The 18454-nt window shown below is 51.3% G+C and overlaps 8 protein-coding genes across 8 annotated transcripts; 4 read left to right on the forward strand and 4 right to left on the reverse strand.

The window, feature by feature from the left end:
• Positions 1–14: 14 nt before the first annotated feature.
• On the forward strand, positions 15–1003 carry M436DRAFT_44670 (uncharacterized protein; the record flags this gene model as incomplete). Its single annotated transcript, XM_013572440.1, has 2 exons — positions 15–532; positions 592–1003. The coding sequence occupies 2 exons, from the start codon at positions 15–17 to the stop codon at positions 1001–1003; spliced, it is 930 nt and encodes a 309-aa protein (XP_013427894.1).
• A 329-nt stretch (positions 1004–1332) lies between these two features.
• On the reverse strand, positions 1333–2499 carry M436DRAFT_81224 (mitochondrial carrier; the record flags this gene model as incomplete). The annotated part of the gene is made up of 3 exons (XM_013572819.1): positions 1333–2013; positions 2168–2220; positions 2274–2499. The coding sequence occupies 3 exons, from the start codon at positions 2497–2499 to the stop codon at positions 1333–1335; spliced, it is 960 nt and encodes a 319-aa protein (XP_013428273.1).
• A 2614-nt stretch (positions 2500–5113) lies between these two features.
• Positions 5114–6897, forward strand: M436DRAFT_72202 (uncharacterized protein; the record flags this gene model as incomplete). Its single annotated transcript, XM_013572740.1, has 2 exons — positions 5114–5496; positions 5613–6897. The coding sequence occupies 2 exons, from the start codon at positions 5114–5116 to the stop codon at positions 6895–6897; spliced, it is 1668 nt and encodes a 555-aa protein (XP_013428194.1).
• A 954-nt stretch (positions 6898–7851) lies between these two features.
• Positions 7852–9079, reverse strand: M436DRAFT_44545 (putative TfdA family taurine dioxygenase; the record flags this gene model as incomplete). The annotated part of the gene is made up of 4 exons (XM_013572415.1): positions 7852–8055; positions 8111–8656; positions 8713–8807; positions 8863–9079. The coding sequence occupies 4 exons, from the start codon at positions 9077–9079 to the stop codon at positions 7852–7854; spliced, it is 1062 nt and encodes a 353-aa protein (XP_013427869.1).
• A 708-nt stretch (positions 9080–9787) lies between these two features.
• Positions 9788–11843, forward strand: M436DRAFT_63162 (MFS general substrate transporter; the record flags this gene model as incomplete). The annotated part of the gene is made up of 5 exons (XM_013572657.1): positions 9788–10043; positions 10140–10201; positions 10250–10427; positions 10481–10663; positions 10933–11843. 5 exons carry the CDS (start codon positions 9788–9790, stop codon positions 11841–11843), a joined length of 1590 nt encoding a protein of 529 aa, XP_013428111.1.
• A 699-nt stretch (positions 11844–12542) lies between these two features.
• On the forward strand, positions 12543–13496 carry M436DRAFT_45069 (Aldo/keto reductase; the record flags this gene model as incomplete). Its single annotated transcript, XM_013572510.1, has 1 exon — positions 12543–13496. One exon carries the CDS (start codon positions 12543–12545, stop codon positions 13494–13496), a length of 954 nt encoding a protein of 317 aa, XP_013427964.1.
• Positions 13497–14373: 877 nt separating this feature from the next.
• Positions 14374–14934, reverse strand: M436DRAFT_44594 (thioredoxin; the record flags this gene model as incomplete). The annotated part of the gene is made up of 3 exons (XM_013572421.1): positions 14374–14560; positions 14617–14724; positions 14903–14934. 3 exons carry the CDS (start codon positions 14932–14934, stop codon positions 14374–14376), a joined length of 327 nt encoding a protein of 108 aa, XP_013427875.1.
• Positions 14935–15733: 799 nt separating this feature from the next.
• M436DRAFT_81230 (uncharacterized protein) lies at positions 15734–18226 on the reverse strand (the record flags this gene model as incomplete). The annotated part of the gene is made up of 1 exon (XM_013572820.1): positions 15734–18226. The coding sequence occupies one exon, from the start codon at positions 18224–18226 to the stop codon at positions 15734–15736; it is 2493 nt and encodes an 830-aa protein (XP_013428274.1).
• Positions 18227–18454: the final 228 nt, after the last annotated feature.

Below are 18454 nucleotides of genomic sequence, written 5' to 3' on the forward strand. Positions count from 1 at the left end.
AGAGTACCAGCAACATGGCCGCACCGATAACTCAATGCGATCATCGCAGACAACACTGGCCAACGCGGCCTGCATGCGATCCCGACATGGGATACGATGACGGCTGGCGGCCTTGTGAACAGGAACCGACGAGGGGTCCGGCCACTGGCACTGCCCCCCATGGTCCTCGGACGATATGTTTAGAGTGCTGGCAACATACCATGCAACTACCTCCTCCAGCAGGTTTCGACTTTAGAAACCATATCGAGCATGCAACAAATGATCTTGTCTACCATCCCGTTCCGCATGGTACCGTGTGGCAATGGGATCTGCGTAACAGCGCTGTAGTCCGAGGATACAACCACAACATCGAGACAACTCAGACACTGCTCTGCAAGACTTGCACGGAGAAGGAGATAGCGCGATGGAGGCTCTGTGAAGCCAATCAAAATTACGCGCATGCATTCATTGTAGGTCGGTCTCAATGGGCCGCCGACGAACATACAAACACCTGTGTGTGTGTAAAGAAGTACATCACCCATCCGTACTACTGGTAAGTGTCATTGGAATGGAACAAACGAGACGAGACGAGAAGCTAATGGATATTTCCAGTCTCGATTGCATGAGGGGAGCTTTGAACGATCGTCTGTACACAGCCGATCAAAACAGACTATGGCTCCAAGACAAGGGTCACTCAGCTGCAGGCCAACGCAGACTCGTTAGCCTGGTTCATCGTGATGTTAGAGCAGTCGAAGACTACACTATACCTTGTCGTTGTGGCCGCGATGTTAACAGGTATGCCGTCGCGGCTGCACCTCAAGCCACTTTCTGCCTCGCATGCAATGGCACTAAAATCTGGACGAACAACATACCTGCAGCACGCTATCCAGTACGTGCGAGTCAACCACCACTTCCTGATCCAGCAGCGCCGTATCCTTTGCGGCTCAACGCTTCCAACGATCATAACAATCTCCCCGCCAATCTTCAGGATGGTGCTCCTGAAATCATACGCAGTCAGTTCTAAAGTGATATTCAAAATTACGGACATTTGGTGCAATAGAGGGGCGAAGAAATCAGTAGTAACACACAGTCGTACACCTCAGAATGCAGACTTCGTTTTCCTTACTTCACCCCAATCCAGCACGCTCACTTGTATTGAGAACGCGTCATTCATGTTCGAATGCTGATAGGACAAGACAACGGTGGTATGTAATTGTATAAAAGTAATGACGCTTGTGAAGAGACAATCCGAAGAGGCTCATGATAGAAAGGATTCATTCTAGGACAACATAGGCTTATCAAGACGAAGCTCCGTAACAATTCACCAGGACCAAGAAGATCGCATGACTTTCTCTACTCCTGCAGACCATGCATGTGACGGTAAACCTTTCTCAACTGCTCAAGAGTGACAAAGGTGATGATAGTGGAAGGCGCTCTGCTGATCAAAGCAGGTGTCAAGCCTTTGAACATCCAAGCAGCGCCTTCATTCTTGATGGTACGCTCAAGCATGACGGCCATACTGTGAGCTGAAGATTTGCGAGTCATGAAGCGGGCCTTGAAGACGTCAAGAGGGCTGCATATGAAGGTGGACAAGAAGCCTGCCAAACAACTGGCGGTGATGTGTGTAGGGACCTTGTCACCCAGGGGGGTTCGCTTCATTAATTCGCGCTTGATGACATCGTAGCCAGCCAGTTGTGTTGCTGTGGCGATAGCTGATCTGCCTGCACCAAGCCATACACCCGTCCAGATGCTGTTCCAACCTTCGGCACGCACCATCTTTTGTACACCGTCGGCGATATTCTTGTAGTTGCGGCGTAATTCAGGTGATAGGCCAGGATCGGCCTGCATGCGGAGACAGACAACGTCGGCAAAGTTGCTGCACACACTTCCGGTGAAACCTGAGGACGCAGCCATGAGAGCAAGAGCAAGGCCCGAGGGTGCGTGAGTGGACGTGCTCCCCAGCTCCTTGAGTTTCTCGTACATGCCGAAACGAACACCAGAGTAGAAGAAAGTTCGCGTGAGCGAGGCGCTCAACTGTCAAAGTGTCAGGGTATTTGTGGTCAAAAGATGAAACTCACTCACGCCTTTCTAAAGCCCGAAGAAGCGCTCATGCATCCACACTTGATGCCAGATCCGAAGCATACCCAATTGAGGGCCCTCGTGGTGGACAGTCTGCAGACGAAGCTACAAATCGTGTCAGCGTCAGGTTTGCGAAGCGACATGAGGACGGTCTTACACCCGCTTTGGTCATGTCAGCTCCCATCAAGACCATAAAACGACGCATGTGTGCTTACCGACTCCCAGAGGCTGAGTGCAAACATTTGAGACGCAGCTGGCCAACCCTCCGAACCAGAATGGGTAGTGGATGACACCATGCTCGGAGTGGATGGAGTTGTCTTTATCAATGACAGTAGGGTGCAATTCGATGAACAGCTTTTGGGTGATTGGTGGAGGAGGAACCGGTGCTCCATCAAGATGAGTAGCGGTCATCGTCACGGTACCTCCAGTGCTGCCGCTCATGATGAAGCAGCAAAGTATTCGGAACGATATGGATAGGAGTAATGAAAAACCCGCGGGTGTGACTGGCGGATGCAAAATCAGGGATTGCATCCTCGACGAAGCTTTGTTGAAGATTTACCTGCGGCTTGAAATTTTCGAGGAAGGAGCGATGGTGGATTACTGCAGCAGAAACACTTCAAAAATATGGCTTTCGACAGATACATTCTTGTCGACTTTTGCACCATGTCCAAAACCCTACCATAATCGTCTCACAGATTCCAATTTTTTTTTTTTCGCAAACTGCACAACTGGACGAACCTTGAAAGTCCTTATATTGGCTCTGGCTGCAATGTGCCGCACACTATCCGTCGACGAAAATCACCACTCGTTCGTCAGGCAGAGCAAGTATTGTGGGCAGACCAATCGCTCTGGTGTAGCGTTGCATGTATCTCAACCAGCCCAACCATCTTCATGTCTCCCTTCTTGGACCAGCTCTTTTTCTGCTACGATTGTAGCACTCTATCAAGGAAGCGCAGCGCGACGCGTCTCCTTGTCTGCCTGTCTCCCATTGGTATCGGTGATTTGGCTCAAGTTGGTTTTGTGTTTCGCGATCATGACTCAATATTGAATATGGCTTTATCGTCACGGATCGAAAGGACTGCGGCGGACTTCGGCTTTCTATCATGTGGTCGCTCCTGTACCCGGCATCGCCGCACATTCCGGTGTCGGAGAACGTTGTCGTCAATGCGCGTGGCCGGTTGCCGCGCGGTACTCACACGGCGTGAGCGTGTCGCGCACACGAGAACACGCTATATAGCTGAATTTAGCTTGCATCATCTGTCGACGTCGGTAGTCCACCGTTCTTGATCTTCGGCCGATCGGATCCTGCAACGACAAGAACCGCTTGTTGATCCTGGCGAGGTCTGCACGATGGTGTCCCCATGGGGAGAAAGAGGAGAGAGGAATATGATGTGTCAGAGTATCGTATATGGGAGATTTTGTGTGTCATCCCAAGCGGGGTTTAACATTGAGTTCAGACGACACCTCGGGTCCTGGGGTCACTAGCTTGTCGACGACATTGCATCGCCGACGAACTGTGACGAGGATGGCTTGGAGTTGAAAATGATTGATTCATCACGCAAAGCAGTGAGATGTGTAGAGGTAGAAAGGATGCGCAATTGTGTTGAGAGGGCTGGCCAAGTAAAACTCCAGGTCGTGTGCTCTTATCGCTGGGTTTCGGTCAACGTAAATCGCATACGTGCAAGTTGGTCGCAATCGCCTTGGCTTCGATAGGAGGAGTCAGGAATTCGTCTCATGATCCCTGACCCAGCTGATGCAGTGACGCCTTCTTCGTCAAATATTACCACAAATTGTGGGATGAGACTTTGTTCTACTGGGATGGTGTCGGAACAACTCGCGCGAGAACGATAGGGCAGGTCTGCGCTGAAGCGCCTCCATTATTGCCTTCAAACGGCGGTTGGATTTGTGTACTTTTTCGTACTTGCATGTGTATTGTGTGGTTCAACGGAGTGGCCGAGCTTGTTATCGCAAGATGAGGCGAAGGAGCACCGAGTCACTCATGTTGTCTTCTGTGTGATCATGGAAGATCTGGTGCCCACAAATGGTCCGATTCAAGATAGCATGACAATGTGAATGCTGAAGGACATTCATGCCTAGACGTGAATTCGACGCTGCCGTGCAAAGCTTACGGCTTGTCGCACAAGACAATTGGCTGGCCAAGCGAGCTTCGAGTGCTTGTGGCGTGTGCGACACTTGATAAGCTCGCGAATAAGCACACCGAGAGCAGAAAGGGTAAATGGGAACAACGTCGTCTGCTGGATTGAAATATCTCTTTTCCAAGACCGTGATGTTGGACAATCGATTCATGGCGTGACAGCACGAGCCACAAAGTCGCATTTCTATTACCCCTTCGAATTGTGAAATGAGAGGGTAATGGAATCCTCTCTTATCCGGGGGTCCTCGTGGACGCTGAGACGCTCAGATGGGGTCGGCCTGATCTCCTGGATGGGATCCACTCCATGTCCAGAACTAGGTGCTGGGCAGATCGTCGAGATTTGCGAAGGCTAGACGAGTGTAAGCCTTCACGAGATTCGAAGTGTCCGGATTAATGTGTGGCCGGGCAGTTTCTAGAAGTCTTCCACTGCGGCATGCGCGCCACTGCGACTGAAGCAACTAAATCTTTGCTGATCACAGATGCGACGACAGGCCAATCTCCTGTCGTCGAGACAAGATCCTGGTGCCAACAATAAGCAAAGATTGAGAGACGCGCTCTGAGTGGTCTGTTGGCAGTGCCACTATCAGTCCTCTTGCCGCTAAAAAGCAGCTAGAATGTTTTGAGTTTGGGTCGAGGCCCAGGCCGGTAGACTTTGGGAACGACCTTGAGACCAACATGTGGAGGTACACGGAGCACGCGAGCTTGTATGAGTGCCACCCATCTATCATATAAGAACATGTCTACACCCGTCTCGATGAGGCTTCTGGTTCTCATCAGCGACTGTTGCATTCTCTCCTCGTCCTTCTTTACCTTCAAGGGACTCTGAGAGTATCGACTCTCACCCTATCACATACTTTTTCTTACCTCCCTCCATTCGTTCTTAGAGAGACCAAAAGCACAATGTCTTCTGAGAAGCCCGCATACATCGTCGACTCCGGCGATGCCCACTCCGATGAGAAGGCACCTCGCCGTGGCTCAACAGCCGTTGGTGAGGCTGCTGATCTCTATGGAGACATCGAGACTGCCGAGCAACTCGGCTACGTCTCTCGTGGTCTGAAGTCGCGCCACATTCAGTTCATCGCCCTCGGTGGAACCATCGGTACTGGTCTGTTCTTGGGTATCGGCAAGGCCTTTGCCCACTCTGGTCCTCTTTCTGTCCTCCTCGGTTACACCTTCACCGGTATTGCCATCTGGGGAATGATGCAATGTCTTGGTGAGATGGCAACCTGGTTGCCTCTTCCCGGTGCCATTCCCCAATACTGTGCACGTTACTGCGACCCAGCGTATGTAAGGCAAGGGTACAGATAGTACAGGTCAAAAGCCATCAGATGGCTTTTTGACTTTCGTCTGCACCTTTTACTACCTTCACCTAAGAAACATGCTAACTGTACCGTTATAGTATGGGCTTTGCCGTAGGATGGAACAATTGGTACAACTCGGCAATTACTTTGTGTGCTGAGATCTCAGCTGCAGCTGTAGTTATCGGATACTGGAATGATACCATCAACCAGGCTGCTTGGATCACCATCATCATCGTTGTCGTTCTCGCCTTGAATATCTTCGCTGTCTCCATCTATGGTGAGGCTGAGTTCATCTTCGCTAGTGTCAAGATCATCACAATCGTCGGCCTGCTGCTTGTCGCCCTTGTTATCGACCTTGGCGGTGCACCCAAGCAGGGTCGTCTTGGTTTCCGTTACTGGATCAAGCCTGATGCCGGTGGCATGAAGGAGTACATTGGCAAGGGTGATACCGGTCGCTTCCTCGGTCTGTTCGCTACTCTCATCAACGCCACTTTCTCGTACGGTGGTGTTGAGATGGTCGCCGTCGCTGCTGGTGAAGCCGAGAACCCTAGGAAGAACATCCCTAAGGCCGTTCGTCGTGTCTTCTGGCGTATCCTGTTCTTCTACGTGCTTGGATCCCTTGCTATTGGTGTCACTGTCAGCTCAGACAACCCTCTACTCACCGCTGGCGGCGTTGGCGCAAAGTCGTCTCCCTGGGTCATCGCTATCCAGTCTGCCGGTATCCCTGCATTGCCTTCAATCATCAACGCTGTCATCTTGACCTCTGCTTCGTCGTCAGCCAACGCCTTCTTGTTCAGTGGTTCTCGTTACCTCTTCGCCCTGGCCCAGAACGGCCAAGCACCCAAGATCTTCCTTAAGTGTTCCAAGAGCGGTGTCCCTTACTACGCCGTCCTTGTCACCGCTTCCATCTCGCTTCTTACCTACATGAGCGTCAGCTCCGGTGCCAGCACCGTCTTCAACTGGTTCCAAAATCTGTGCTCCATTGCCAACCTCATCACCTGGATCAACATCTTGATCGCATACATCCAGTTCCGCAAGGCACTGATTGCCCAAGGTGTCGACCGCAACAGTCTTGTCATGAAGAGCAAGTGGCAGCCTTGGACTGCATACATCTCCCTGGCCTACTTCTGCATGATCCTGTTGTTCAACGGATTCGCAGTCTTCACCAAGGGCCACTGGAGCATCGATGACTTCATCACCGCTTACATCGGTATTCCCATCTACATTGTCCTCTACCTCTTCTGGAAGGTGTTCAAGCGTGAACCTTTCGTCAAGCCTGCCCAGGCTGATATCTGGTCTGGCAAGGCCGCCATGGATGCCGAGATCTGGCCTGAGCAGAAACCCAGAAACTTCATTGAGAAGGTCTGGTTCTGGATTGCTTAGATGACGCGGTGGTTGGTTATGTCGCTGATGAAAAAAATATATCCCTTCGATTTTCTGTCGGTAGATAATGAGACAATACTTAATGCTTTACATTCTTCATACAAATGTTCGTCCCGATTTTTGACTCTTGTGATCCAGTTCCGTTGGAAGGTGTGAATGTAAGACCAGAGTAAAGCCGGTAATGCAATTTTTCCGAGAGATAGTACTCTCCCAGTGCAAATTTATGTTATCAGATAGCTGTAGAAATGCACAGTTCCTTCAGTATCTAAGCAGGATCCAGCGAGAGTCATCATGTTGCCGGCTCTCTGTGTTCTTTGCTACAATCTGGAAAGAACTATGCATTTTGATGGCTTCATCTCCGCCTGATAGTTGGCGGGAGACTGAGTGGTAGTGACAGAGTTTAGCACATGGGGAGGGTATTGCTCGTCCTTGACTATTTCTCCTCGCGTTCGTAGCTCCACAGCCGCGTGTCGGTAGGTAGTGAATTGGTGACCCCAAGATATTACTTAAGAAGGCCGAGAAGAGATGTTGGTGTGTGTCGACTTGGCCTCAGGCTGATGTCAATGGATCAACTACAGTCAAATTGTGAAGAAAGAAGAGTTGACTCATCTGTCACTCATAGGGCGCTGCTGAGAGTTTTCCGCACATAAACAATTTATTGAGGACTTTTCGGTAAACTCGACACGACCGCGCAGCACGGAAAACTACGCCGAAACCCGTGAGACAGTTTCCCGAGAGAGACAAACTTTTACCGAGAAAACGCGACTCCAGTGCTTCGCCGAGCGACAAGCGTTCATCCTGTGCTTGTGTTCCACGGTCACGAACTCGACACGGCCAGACATGATTCTGCAAAATGGACATCCACGAGAAGTCGAGATGGCAAGTAACTACACGACTACGCGGATACAAGAATGCCATACAGGCCTAAAACTTTTAATTCGGTACTGACAGTGTCTACGAAGAACGTAACGCGTCTCTTCTGCTACTTGAGGCAGGGTCGAGGAAAGGCTTCTCACCCAGAGAACAGACACGATCACCTGCTCTTGCAGCCTCGTAGTCGTATGTCGCCGTGTGCCACGTGGATCTGTTATCCCAGATTGCGAGATCATTCTTGTTCCACTTGAACCGGACCTGCGCATCATGGTTTTGTGTAACAAGCTGGTTCTGTTAGTAAAGCTAATTGGCAAGCAGATGATTTGGATACGTGACTTACGTTGAAAAGATATTGCAGCAGTACATCGGATTCGTCTTTGGTCACGCCATTGATGCGTCGTGTGAAGCCACGGTTCACGTAGACGCTCTTCCATCCTGTGACCGGATTCGTGCGAATGATGGGATGCACAGCTTCCAGTGCCGGTCCTTGGTTGAGAGGAGAGCCTCGAATGGTTGTGCGAAGTGGATTGCCAAGCCTTGCAGCTTCCTCATGGAAGAACTTTGCTTCATGAGTCGCTGTAAGTCCCTCGAGGAATTGAGCCAAAGCAGGCGAGAGGCGGTCATAAACTTCGTAACCTGAAGCCCAAAGCGTATCACCGCCGGTCTGTGGTAGTGTGTGAATCTTCAGCATAGCATAATCCGAAGGCACAGGCTCGAAGGTAATGTCTGAATGCCATCCAGCACTAGCAAGGCGCGTGGTGTCGCTGAGCTGGTGGGTCAAACCGCCACCCTTCTTCTGCTTCTCAGAGCTGATGACACTTATTTGGTCGCCCAGCTCGCTGCCTTCCTCGGTCAAGGGATGGACGTGAAGGCTGGATGATTCAGGCTGAGATAACATACCAGTCAGCCAAGGCAACTCTGGAAGTTGGGAGCAATACTTACGCAACCCGAGAGGGTCGTCAGGCGCTCCATAAACGCTTGCATCTGTTGCGGTGTCACATCCTGGTTGCGCAAGAAGACTACACCACGCTGCGAGACTGTCGGAAGTTGTCAGAATCTGGTATGTTCAGGACTTGTAAGACTCAGACTGACCAGTAACAGCAATGTCTCTAATCAAAGCATCACCGTTCTTTGCGGCTAGCACATCCGCCACTTGGAGTCCATGGTATTCACGACCAATAACAGGTGTCAAGTCTGAGTTCTGGTACGAATCCAACAGACCGCTGTATTCCAAAGGCTTAGTAAGGCGCGAGCGAGCCTCACTGGGTGACGGCACTTCGAACACCTCTGGAATAATGTTTCCAGGCATGCTTCTATGCGTGGTGGTCCGTTGATAGCCTGTCTGATTGGTTACACAAAAGGCGTTCCCTGCAAAAGACGGATGGATGTAAGCCAAAGAAGATTAGCCGGGAAGCTTTTATATTTACAAGAAGTATATCCCTCGGATGCTTCGATCGGAAATCATCACCTGGAAGGGCAACAAGAACTCCGGATAATGCTGCCCTACTCATGGAATAGCCGGCAGTGCAACGTGGGATCACAGATTATCTTGGTACGAGGCCGGAAACGAACAATACAAGCGACAATCCACGATGCTCCTTTCCTAAAACACATGCGACTCTGTTCATTGGAGGAAGATGTATGTCGGTGAGGATCTTGCCCAGTTAGTCGATGGCGACATCAGCACGCTGAAGCACGACTAGACGCCAAGCCATACCATCTCCCCTCAAAACCCCCACCAACCGCGCCACGATCTACTCACAACCAATAATGGACAGCTGCAAACGTCCAAAGAAGCGAGATCAATCACCTTTCTAGAGTGGTTGAGTATCATTCTCCGTGTCGGATCCGCTCTGTCATCTCGTCTATAGGGTTGAATCAATTCGAGAATTCACAAGGCCGGCCGGGACCGTCTGTTCCTGATGCAACCTCATAATATAAAGAGTGTACATCCACTCAAGACTATCGGTAGGTTGCGATCCATTCTAGTCGCCGATTGTGATTTCACGCTTCTGCCATGGACGACTCTGCCATCAAGCCGGCTCTTTATCCTGCTTCCACTGTGGAACAGGATCTCAAGCCTACTGCTCAAGTAGGCAGGGATCACATTGACCTCCGCCCTCATGAGTCTTACGAAGGTGCAACCCGCTGGGATCCCTCGGCGGAATGGACTCCTGAGGAAGAGGCCCGAGTTGTGCGAAAGACTGATCTTTACCTGCTTTCTTTTCTCTGTTTTATGTTTTTTGGACTGCAGCTCGACCGAGGGAATATCGGTAAGTTGGCTGAAAGCACAAACATCATGTTCAGTCAGGACTTGGTGTCATTGCCACCCAACCTGGTAAAATCATGCTAACTGTTCTGTGCTATAGGTAATGCTCTTACCGATAACCTTCTTCCTGATCTGGGTCTCGATACGAACGACTACAACAATGTAAGACATACCGCAAATGTATGGGACATGTATACTCACACCCCTTAGGGCACCACAGTGCAACTTCTTTGCTTTCTAGCGGCTGAGTTCCCTGTCCAACTCCTGATTAAACGCTACGGTTTCAAGCAGATCCTGCCATTGATGATGATGGGCTGGGGTACGGTCTCATGGGGTCAAGCATTCATGACCAACAAGACTGGCTTCTATATCACGCGTGCATTGATTGGTATGGGAATCACACCAGAGCCTAAGCAGAACGCCGTGCTGACTATGTTATAGGTGCATTTGAGGGCGGTTTCATCCCCGGAACGATCCTCTTCGCATCTTACTTCTACAAATCAGCCGAGCTATCAGTGCGTTTGGCAGCTTTCTGGTCGACTCTCAACGTCGCTCGCGTGATCTCCGCCCTTTTGGCTGCAGGAATCTTGGAGATGCGCGGTGTGCACGGCCGCCCTGGATGGTGTAAGTTTTCCTCCCCATGTGCTAAGATTTGTGACTCTGAGTCTCCCACAATCTTCTCTTTCACGGAGATATGGAGCGGAAAGCTCGCTATAAAAAGGCACAGTGTTTTCGTCGTTAGAAGTCTATCCCAAGAGAGATCAGCGAACACTGCGTCTCGATGGATCCGATTCACTTCTCGAGGCCACTGTGCATTTTTATAGCTACGCGCGTCACAAATCTTTGCAGATGTGTGATTATGGTCGTGTATGAGACGAGCTAATGATTTTCAGTCTGGCTGTTCCTACTCGAAGGTCTCTTGACCTTTGTCATCGGTCTCGTCAGCTATTTCTACCTGCCTCACTCCCCCACACGTACCAAGGGCGCGTTATGGCGCAAGGGATGGTTCAACGAGCGTGAAGAGATCATTCTTGTTAATCGCATCCTGCGTGACGATCCCGCCAAAGGATTGACAGCAATCCAAGAGCCAGCTACCATGCGCGACATCATCAACACCTGGAGAGACAGCTCAACATGGGGACTGTACCTGGTCGGTCTCATCGCATACATTCCTGCAGCACCAGTCTCTGGCTATCTATCTTTGACACTCAAGCGCCTCGGATTCTCCACCTTCGACTCGAACATGCTTACTATCCCTTCTGCTGTTTTGCAAATCATCCTGATGCTTGCATTGGCATACAGCAGCAACCACTTCCTGGAGCGCACATGGCATTGCATCTTTGGCGAATTCTTTATCATGCCATTGCTGATTGCTCTCATTGCGTTACCGTCTGGAGGCTACAACTGGGGCCGCTTCTCCATCTCAACACTCATCAGTGGATACCCCTACTTCCACCCTATCGTGGTGGCATGGATCAGTGAGAACACTTTTGACGTCAAGAAACGTGCTATCTCTGCTGCCACTTACAACGTTATCGTTCAAGTCGGCTCAGTCATCAGTTCGCAGATCTACCGCAAGGATGATGCGCCCTACTATTACCGCGCCAATAAGGTGTTGGTGTCTATCTGCGCGTTGTCGCTGGTCACTTTCATTGCTCAGCGTGAGTATCTGCGTTACTTGAATCGTCGCAAGGAGAAGTTGTGGTCGGCAATGAGTAAGGAGGAGCAGTTGGCCTATCAGTACGACCAGGTGGAGAGAGAGAAGGATGGTAACAAGAGACTGGACTTTAGGTTCCAGTACTAATGACTGAAGTGATGAATTTGAGAGAATGGTGGTCTACGTCCACATGCCATATCGACTAATCGTATGATCGAATATTCATCTGTTGCTCTTTTCGTGTGCACAGGATGTGACACGTATAGCTCATGATAATGCACAGGACTCTTGTGGAACGCAACAATGTCCATTGAGAGTGACATGTTTTGGGCTCTCTTTGAACACGCTTCAGGTCTGCAAAACACTGTGCATTTCTACGGCGAGACGCATCTCAAGACCTTCGTAGAGGAGAGTGCGAGTTATAGATTTCAGCACTGGCCTGCTCCATATTCCACCGTACAGAGTATAGTTCTCGATCAACCTCGACACGTTTCCAGATAGCTTTATAAATGCAACATGGATCCACTTTGTGGTCGTGTACAGAAAGTTATTGATATATACACGAATCGTGTTGATGGACGAACGAGGAAATGGCAAGCGCGACGAGGTGGACTGTGCCTGCCGAACGTCAATCCGCAGCACAAGCACGCCATCACTCAATCCCGAGGGCTTCATTCAACAAACATAGCGGTTAAATGATAGGAAACAGCTAGCCGACATCGTCATGCAGATTGATCCTGCCCACCTTTCTGCCTCAGGCGGCTGACTCACATACTTTCCACGTCTTCCAACAGTCCGAAGGAAAGCCAGCCACGTCAACTGATATCTCCAAATCACCCATCAACCATGTCAGCCAACCTCACCCCGGAGTCAAGACTCCCTCTTCCATCAAGTTCCGCCAAAATTCCCGTCCTTGGTCTCGGAGTCTGTGTATCATCAAGATGTGAACAATCCGTCTTGTCCGCCCTCGATAAGGGATACCGCAGCGTCGACACTGCGCAAATCTACTACAACGAGCGCGAAACCGGTACTGCCGTCAACAAATTCCTGTCTCAGAATCCATCAGTCAAGCGCGAGGACATTTTCGTCTGCTCAAAGTTGTGGGAAACAGATTTGAGCAGAGATGACATGCCCGCTTCTTTTGACGAATTGTGCAATGCTGGACCTTGGCCTTTGAACAGTCTTGAAGCTGGCCACACCACGTATTCCAAGGAAGCTGCGTTGGAGGGAATCAACAAGAGTCTCAAGACTTCAGGTCTCGGTTACTTTGACTTGTATCTCCTTCACAACCCTCGTCCTGGCGCTGAAGCACGCCATCAAGCCTGGCTGGGACTCCAAGAAGCGCTCAAATCCGGCAAGGCCAAGGCCATCGGTGTCAGCAATTGGTCTCCCGCACACATTGATGCTCTGATGGCTCACTCGGACGTCGATATCTTGCCAGCTGTGAACCAAATCGAATTTCACCCTTGGAACCAACAAGGCGTTATCCTCGACTACTGCCGCTCAAAGGGCATTGTGGTGACAGCCTACTCACCCTTGACCCAAGGAAAACGTCTCAATGACCCCGTCATCAAAAAGATTGCCGAAAAGCATGGCAAAACTGCTGCTCAGATTGTTTTGAGATGGTGCTTGCAAATGGGCATTTCCATCATTCCAAAGAGCGATCGTGATGAACGCATCGCGGAGAATGCGAATATCTTTGGCTGGGAGCTCGATGGAGAGGACATGGTGGAGACTGAAAAGTTGGACGAGGGCCAGAAGGGCAACATTGGAGAGTGGGATCCTTTTGCTTACAAGTGAGCGGACTGGGGCAGATGTTTGAGTTGGAATGTATATAGTATTTTTTTTTTTAAAAAAAAAGCAGCAACCCAGTCAACTAGAAATTGGTCTCACAAGCACCCTCAAAAGGTCATATCAATGTCATAAACAGCTTCTTCGTGACTAGAGCAAATACTGTCTTCTTGACAATTATAGCTAGAAGGCAATGAGCTCGCAGTTAGGATATAGTCAAACATCCTACAAAGCTGTGCACATTGCTGCGATTTTGTCATGAGTCTCGCTGGCAGCTAGAATAGTTGGTACAACTCGGCGATAACATAGTATGCTGAATTTTGCCGCTGGGTTTGTTAAATCAAACATTAGAACGATATCATCAACCAGGCTGCTTAGATCACTTCCACCATTGTTGTCATTTCTGCTCTGGACATCTTCGCTCTGTTGACCTATGGTGAGACTAATACGTAAAAATCAATTCAAGGACCATGGATACATCATAGACCCTTACTCGCTAGCATTTGTTGTGCTTCTGATGAACATTTACGAATCTGAACTTTGATATGTAGAAGATGAAGAGGATACGAAAAGAGGATGCGACATAGGCTACTCGTGCTACGTGATCTACCTACTGATGATATAGAGCATGCGCAGAATCGCTGCTGGGATGAACGTTTTTCGAGGATGAGGAGAACCATAGCTGTCGCCGGAGCGCAGAAAGCGAATAGTACTTCGAAGGCTCCAACCATCACTGCGGACCCTGGTTTGCAGACCAGATTTGACCACCAAGGTTGAGAGAGTACTTTGAGGGTGATCAGAGAAAAAAAAAAGATAAAAAAAATCATGCGTGTATTTTGTTTCTCATTAGGCTATAGATTGCAGTCTCGTAATGAAAAGAAGATGTTTACACGTGCTGCTTGATGGCGGCCTCGAGGGCAGAGGGGTTGGCACCAACAACGGTAGCAACCTCCTGGCCGTCCTTGAAGAGCATGAAGGTGGGCATGGCACGGATGCTCAGCTCCTGGGCGACCTCGGGGAGCTCGTCAACGTCGACCTTGTAGAAGCGGGCGCTGGGGTATGTGGAGGACATCCTGTTGGTCACAGTCAGTCGATTGTTCGCAAGGACAGTAGCAGGCAGGAAACTCACTTGACGACCTGAGGGGCGATGGCCTTGCAGGGACCGCACCAGGTGGCAAAGAAGTCGACGACCATGAGGGTGCCGGTCTCAGCACGAGCAGAGTCGAAGTCGGCCTTGCTGTGGAATCTGTCAGTTGTGGCCCTTGCATTGTACGCGCTTCACTAGTATTCTCCCAAGCTCTTGATCGAGTCATCGGGCGCATGGGCGCATGGGCGCATACAGCTGCAATATGCGACACACGCAACCCGCGACAAGACGGCAGCTGAACATTGAACAGGAAAGGGTCGCTACTCACGCCTGGAGGTTGTGGACACCGGAGGAAGCCATTGAAGCGGTGAAGGATCTGGTTGCGGCGGGCTTGAAGGAAGCGGGCTTGAGGAGATGCTGCGAAAGGGCGGCGGGTCTGGCGATTGTTCTGGCGACGGAAAAGGTCGAGGTGTTGCGTGTGGTGCGAAGAAGGCTACGGCGGGCGCTGGAGGCAAGGGACATGTAGTGTGTTATGGTGTTTGAATGTAGGTACTTGACGACTGCTGAACAATGCAATGACGGAGCGCCTCAATGCTCAGCTAAGCAATCCCCTCCCTCTCAGCCACGCCGCCAAGCCCTTCTGATTATATAATACGTGACGTTTCTAGCACCTTGTCTTTCTTACATACACACTCTTCACCGAGCTTGCTTTATCATCTCTGCTCTTGCAATCCATGACATGGTAGAGGCGCTATGACAAAGAAAGCTGAAAGCAACCAACCACGCACAGATAGAACATCTGAATCAATCTTCGAAGCCAGTCTTTGGTTCGAGCTGATGTAACGCTTCCTATAGCTGTCCTGATACTGTATCTCTGCAGTGACATCTGCTGTACTGTACAAGTGATTCATCTTGAAACCTCCGCTGCTAGGCATCCCACCATAGCCCTCAACACTCTAAGCTCAATGAAAAGAGCCAATACATTGCTCTCCAATGCATGCCCGCAAATCAAACAGGGTATCAAAAAACATCTCCATCCACGAATTGGAGTCATAAAACGAAATTGCAACAAAAGAACACAACTTCATGCCATCCGAGATGGTTCGGCGCTCAATAAACAAACGAGATGGTCTAAGGGACGGTGGTTGAGGAATGCCACTTATTCTTGACGAATTTGAGGCGATCCTCGAGGGCTCGCTTCTGAGAGAAGCGTTGTAACACTCTTGCTTCGTTTCGGTGCAATATCCAACATCTTAGCACTGCCTGCGCTGAGGGTCTTACCATGGCCCAACATGCGACCGTAGTTGACACTCTGCGCCTTGTGCAACTCCACTGGAGAGTGTTCGGCTGAGTCGCTGCTCAGACTGCCCTCGCGGGATGGCGTTACGGGCTCTGCTGCTTGGTACTCGGTGAGAAGTCCTTCGCGGGATTTGAAGCGGGGGTCGTTGTGGACGACTGTTGGTCTACGACGTGCTGTAGCTTTTCTAAGTGGTGCGGCCTCTCCGGGGCTAAGATCTGCTGTCGGTGTTGTCTCAATAGCATATTCTGCTGATACACGACGACTGCCATTGTCTGGTGTCAAGGCAGCAAAGTATTCATGCTCTGGGACGGGTAGTTTGTCGAAGCTTCCGGTGAACTCGGGCTTCGCCTTCTTAAGGGAGCTCAAGCTACTGTGAGGATGCGAGGTGTGAGACGTGTTTTTACCCAGGCGTCCGCTAATCCAGCTGCCTTCGGAATCGACGGATCCATAAGATTGAGACAGTACTGCCGACTCCTCGTCTTCGAGTATCGCGGGCGAGTCGTTCCTGATGGGGCCAGACTGGTCTATCATCTTTGCCTGCGTATCGGGGCCGCGTTTGGCACGCTTTGCAGCGGCAACTCCGGCTGTGATGATGCTGAGTTCAGGCGACTGGACGCGAGACGATGGTGGAGAGATGGGAAGTTCGGGAAGATCCTCGCGGAACTTGCTCTGAGTGCGTGTTGGGGCGCCAGATTGACGCGATGTGGGCGGTCCTACGAGGTGAGCCGGTATGGGCTGCTTAGACATAGACTCCCTCGAAGTGTTAACAAAGGAGAATTCGGATGGGGGCTTGTCCTCTGATGTGCGACTTGAACCAAGACCCCGACGGAAGATGTTTGACCAGGCACTAGGTCCGACACGACGACTGCCGCTCTCAGAAGGTCTGCGTCGACTTGATTCGAAAGAACTCGCGGGATGGCTAGAAGTTCTCACCGACGGTGGGTAAGAGACTTCAGGCAAGCTGGGGGACGGTTGGACTTCGCGCTGGAGAACTGGTATGGGAGAAGCAGGCGGAGACATGTGACCGGCAGACAATCTGACGGCCCTAGCGGTCTGCAAAACCGGCTCGTCGAGCGGAGTTTGGACAGGAGAATATTCGGTACCGGGAGCAGTGAATGGATTCTCAGACTCGGGATCTGCGAATGGGTTCTGGGGTATGTCTTCGCGTGGAGGATAGCGGAGATAGGTACCGCCCTTGGTAGGGGTCTCCTGCATCTCGGGTATTGGCTGCTTGCCCTGTTTTCTGAGCGAGATGGGCGATATGAACTCAGCTTCAGGCTGGGATTCGCGGAAGGCAGGATGGATGGCGGTAGGAGGAGTCGCATTCTGGCGGGCATCACGGGCTCTTCGTTCATCTTCCTCACGCTGTTTCTCTGCCCTCCTGCGCAACTTGCGATCGAGACGCTCATGCTGTTCCAAGGCCTTTTGTTCTTTGCGTCGTTGGTCACGCTCCATGAGAACACGCAGCTCGGCAGAATTGAGGTCATCGGCAAGGTCAGCGACCTTTCTTCGGTCCTTTCTTCCACTCGAGGCGCGAGCAAGTTCGGGTAGCTTGCCCAGCTTCTCTGAACGCTTTCCGAAGGGCGAAGGAGGATTGGTGAAGGTACCCGAGACACGGACGGTAGGGCGCGGGCTGAGGATGGACATGCCACCGATCTCCCAGGCGCGCTGCTCAGACATGTGTGATCTGTTGGAGTGGATTGATTCGGGCAGGGGTAAAGAAACGTTGGAGGAGCGGGAGTCGTCGGGGCGTTTGATCAGGGTCCTGCGAGCCTTCTTGCTGTCGCGACGGAGGAGGTCATTGCCGGACGAGGCGGCGGGTCTCTTTGGAATCTGCATGGGAGCGCTCATCTGACGAATCTCCTCTTCGCGCAAGACCTGGTCCTTTTTCCTCTTGTTGGAGTGACGGCGAGCGGGGGCTTTGTCATGCGACGGAGACTGGGCAACGGTCGGGGTGCGCGGGCGATTGGACGAGGGACGGTCGAGGTTGTAGGGGTGGACAGGCTTGATGGCATTGACAGGCCTGAGGTGGGGGCTCTGCTCGAGTTCGGAGAGTTCAGGAAGAGCGGTTAGGTCGTGCTGGACACTTCCCTGACGCTCGAGGAGGGTTGGGGTAATTATGTGGGTGGAGCTGTCATTGGGCGGACGGAGCAGGGCCTGTGCCGGGGCATCTGAAACATGTGCAGGGCGGGCGTGGTTCTGCAGTTGTTGGTGCAGTGCTTGTTGGCGAGCTGGCGCTGTTGCAGCCGGGCCGGTTGGGACAGCAGTTGTCACAGTCGACGTTGTCGTTGTCGTTGCGGCCGTCGATGCGCTCAGACGTCGCTTCTTCCTGCCAAAGGGCCATAGTGGCATGGCGATGACTAGACGGGGCTGGGTCGAGGGGACAGCTGCATATGCGACACTCGACGACGTGTAGGACCAGCGGAAGAAGAAGATGGGAGCACAAGAGCAGGAAGCACAAGCAAAATTCCGTGGCGACTGGCGACTGCGCGCGCCTCAGCCAGAACAAACCAACGCAGTTGCGCACCTCCAAGGCCGATTTGCAACGAGCTGCAGCGACCGACGACATCGCCGCCCTGC

This window comes from Aureobasidium namibiae (genome assembly GCF_000721765.1).
Source record: "Aureobasidium namibiae CBS 147.97 unplaced genomic scaffold scaffold_7, whole genome shotgun sequence".
In the NCBI taxonomy this organism is placed as follows: domain Eukaryota; kingdom Fungi; phylum Ascomycota; class Dothideomycetes; order Dothideales; family Saccotheciaceae; genus Aureobasidium; species Aureobasidium namibiae.